Source organism: Simochromis diagramma, unplaced genomic scaffold, assembly GCF_900408965.1.
Source record: "Simochromis diagramma unplaced genomic scaffold, fSimDia1.1 OVJJ01000630.1, whole genome shotgun sequence".
NCBI classification, from domain to species: Eukaryota; Metazoa; Chordata; class Actinopteri; order Cichliformes; family Cichlidae; genus Simochromis; species Simochromis diagramma.
The window spans coordinates 522,224-526,131 of NW_024386927.1; the positions used below are offsets into that span (position 1 = coordinate 522,224).

Below are 3,908 nucleotides of genomic sequence, written 5' to 3' on the forward strand. Positions count from 1 at the left end.
AACTGCTGCTCCAACAACAACTGCTACTCAAACAACAACCACAGCTGCTCCAACCACAACAACAGCTGCTCCGACCACAACCACAGCTGCTCCAACAACAACCACAGCTGCTCAAACCACTACAACTGCTGCTCCAACCACAACAACAGTTGCTCCAACAACAACAACAGCTGCTCCAACCACTACAACTGCATCTCCAACCACAACAACAGCTGCTCCAACAACAACAACAGCTGCTCCAACCACAACAACAGCTGCTCCAACCACAACAACAGTTGCTCCAACCACAACAACTGTGGCACCAACCACAACAACAGCTGCTCCAACAACAACAACTGCTGCTACAACAACACCAGCTGCTCCAACCACAACAACTGTGGCACAAACCACAACAACTGTGCCACCAACCACAACAACAGCTACTCCAACCACAACAACAGTTGCTCCAACCACTACAACTGCTGCTCCAACAACAACCACGGCTACGACAACAACAACCACAGCTGCTCCAACAACAACAACAGCTGCTCCAACAACAACAACTGCTGCTCCAACCACTACAACTGCTGCTCCAACCACAACAACAGTTGCTCCAACCACAACAACAGCTGCTCCAACAACAACACCAGCTGCTCCAACCACTACAACTGCATGTCCAACCACAACAACAGTTGCTCCAACAACAACAACAGCTGCTCCAACAACAACAACAGCTGCTCCAACCACAACAACAGCTGCTCCAACCACAACAACTGCTGCTCCAACCACAACAACAGTTGCTCCAACCACAACAACAGCTGCTCCAACAACAACAACAGCTGCTCCAACAACAACAGCTGCTCCAACCACAACAACTGCTGCTCCAACCACAACAACTGCTGCTCCAACAACAACAACAGCTGCTCCAACCACAACAACAGCTGCTCCAACCACAACAACAGCTGCTCCAACAACAACAACTGCGGCACAAACCACAACAACTGTGGCACCAACCACAACAACTGCTGCTCCAACAACAACAACAGCTGCTCCAACCACAACAACTGCTGCTCCAACCACAACAACAGCTGCTCCAACCACTACAACTGCTGCTCCAACAACAACCACAGCTGCTCCAACCACAACAACTGCTGCTCCAACAACAACAACAGCTGCTCCAACCACAACAACTGCTGCTCCAACAACAACAACAGCTGCTCCAACCACAACAACAGCTGCTCCAACCACAACAACAGCTGCTCCAACCACAACAACAGCTGCTCAAACCACAACAACTTTGGCAACAACCACAACAACTGCTGCTCCAACAACAACAACAGCTGCTCCAACCACTACAACTGCTGCTCCAACCACAACAACAGCTGCTCCAACCACAACAACTGCTGCTCCAACAACAACCACAGCTGCTCCAACCACAACAACTGCTGCTCCAACAACAACAACTGCTGCTCCAACCACAACAACTGCTGCTCCAACAACAACAACAGTTGCTCCAACCACAACAACAGCTGCTCCAACAACAACCACAGCTGCTCCAACGACTACAACTGCTGCTCCAACAACAACAACTGCTGCTCCAACAACAACACCAGCTGCTCCAACCACTACAACAGCAACTCCAACAACAACAACAGCTGCTCCAACCACAAACAACTGCTGCTCCAACAACAACAACAGCTGCTCAAACCACAACAACAGCAACTCCAAAAACAACAACAGCTGCTCCAACCACTACACAGCTGCTCAAACCACAACAACTGCTGCTCCAACAACAACAACAGCTGCTCCAACAACAAACAACTGCTGCTCCAACAACAACACCAGCTGCTCCAACCACTACAACTGCTGCTCCAACAACAACCACAGCTGCTCCAACCACAACAACTGCTGCTCCAACAACAACCACTACTGCTCCGACCACAACAACTGCTGCTTCAACAACAACAACAGTTGCTCAAACCACAACAACAGCTATTCCAACAACAACCACAACTGCTCCAACGACTACAACAGCAACTCCAACAACAACAACTGCTGCTCCAACAACAACACCAACTGCTCCAACCACTACAACAGCAACTCCAACAACAACAACTGCTGCTCCAACAACAACACCAGCTGCTCCAACCCACTACAACTGCTGCTCCAAACAACAACCACAGCTGCTCCAACCACAACAACTGCTGCTCCAACAACAACCACTACTGCTCCGACCACAACAACTGCTGCTTCAACAACAACAACAGTTGCTCAAACCACAACAACAGCTATTCCAACAACAACCACAACTGCTCCAACGACTACAACAGCAACTCCAACAACAACAACTGCTGCTCCACAACAACACCAACTGCTCAACCACTACAACAGCAACTCCAACAACACAACAGCTGCTCCAACCACTACAACTGCTGCTCCAACAACAACCACAGCTGCTGCAACCACAACAACTGCTGCTCCAACCACTACAACAGCTGCTCCAACCACTACAACTGCTGCTCCAACCACTACAACTGCTGCTCCAACAACAACTACAGCTGCTCCAACCACAACAAACTGCTGCTCCAACCACTACAACTGCTGCTCCAACAATAGTTGCTCCAACACAACAACAGCTGCTCACCACAACAACGCTGCTCCACCACAACAGCAGCTGCTCAAACCACATCCAACCACAACAACTGTGGCAACAACCACAACAACTGTGGAACAAACCACAACAACTGTGGCACCAACCACAACAACAGCTGCTCCAACAACAACTGCTGCTCCAACAACAGCTGCTCCAACAACAACAACAGTTGCTCCAACCACTACAACTGCTGCTCCAACAACAACTACAGCTGCTCCAACCACATCAAATGCTGCTCCAACAACAACAACTGCTACTCCAACAACAACAGCTACTCCAACCACTACAACTGCTGCTCCAACAACAACAGCTGCTCCAACCACAACAACAGTTGCTCCAACCACTACAACTGCTACTCCAACAACAACAACAGCTGCTTCAACAACAACAGTTGCTCCAACAACAACTACCACAGCCGCTCCACCCACAACAACTGCTGCTCCAACCACAACAACAGCTGCTCCAACAACAACAGCTGCTCCAACCACAACAGCAGCTGCTCCAACCACAACAACAGCTGCTCCAACAACAACAACTGTGGCAACAACCACGACAACACCTGTTCCAACCACAACAACTGTGGCACCATCCACAACAACTGATGCTCCAACAACAACCACAACTGCTGCTCCAACAACAACAACAGTTGCTCCAACCACCACAACTGCTGCACAAATAACAACCACAGCTGCTCCAACCACAACAACTGTGGCACCAACCACAACAACTGCGGCTCCAACCACTACAACTGCTGCTCCAACCACCACAACAACAGCTGCTCCAACAACTGCTGCTCCAACAACAACAACAGCTGCGCAAACCACAACAACTGCTGCTCCAACAACAACAACAGTTGCTCCAACCACTACAACTGCTGCTCCAACAACAACCACACCTGCTCCAACCACAACAACTGCTGCTCCAACCACCACAACAACAGCTGCTCCAACAACAACCACAGCTGCTCCAACCACAACAACAGCTGCTCCAACCACCACAACAACAGCTGCTCCAACAACAACAACAGCTGCTCCAACCACAACAAAAGCTACTCCAACCACAACAACTGTGGAACAAACCACAACAACTGTGGCACCAACCACAACAACTGCTGCTCCAACAACAACAACAGCTGCTCCAAAAACAACAACTGCTACTCCAACAACAGTTGCTCCAACAACAACAACAGTTGCTCCAACAACTACAACTGCTGCTCAAACAACAACTACAGCCACTCCAACCACAACAACTGCTGATCGAGCAACAACAACAGTTG

General features: G+C 49.6%; 1 protein-coding gene across 1 annotated transcript; it reads left to right on the forward strand.

The window, feature by feature from the left end:
* Window positions 1-391: 391 nt before the first annotated feature.
* On the forward strand, window positions 392-3,311 carry LOC120736699 (mucin-5AC-like; the record flags this gene model as incomplete). Its single annotated transcript, XM_040036977.1, has 3 exons — window positions 392-1,583; window positions 1,978-2,012; window positions 3,279-3,311. Coding segments are annotated over 3 exons (1,260 nt in total), but the record flags the coding sequence as incomplete, so codon positions are not given.
* Between the last annotated feature and the right edge of the window lie 597 nt (window positions 3,312-3,908).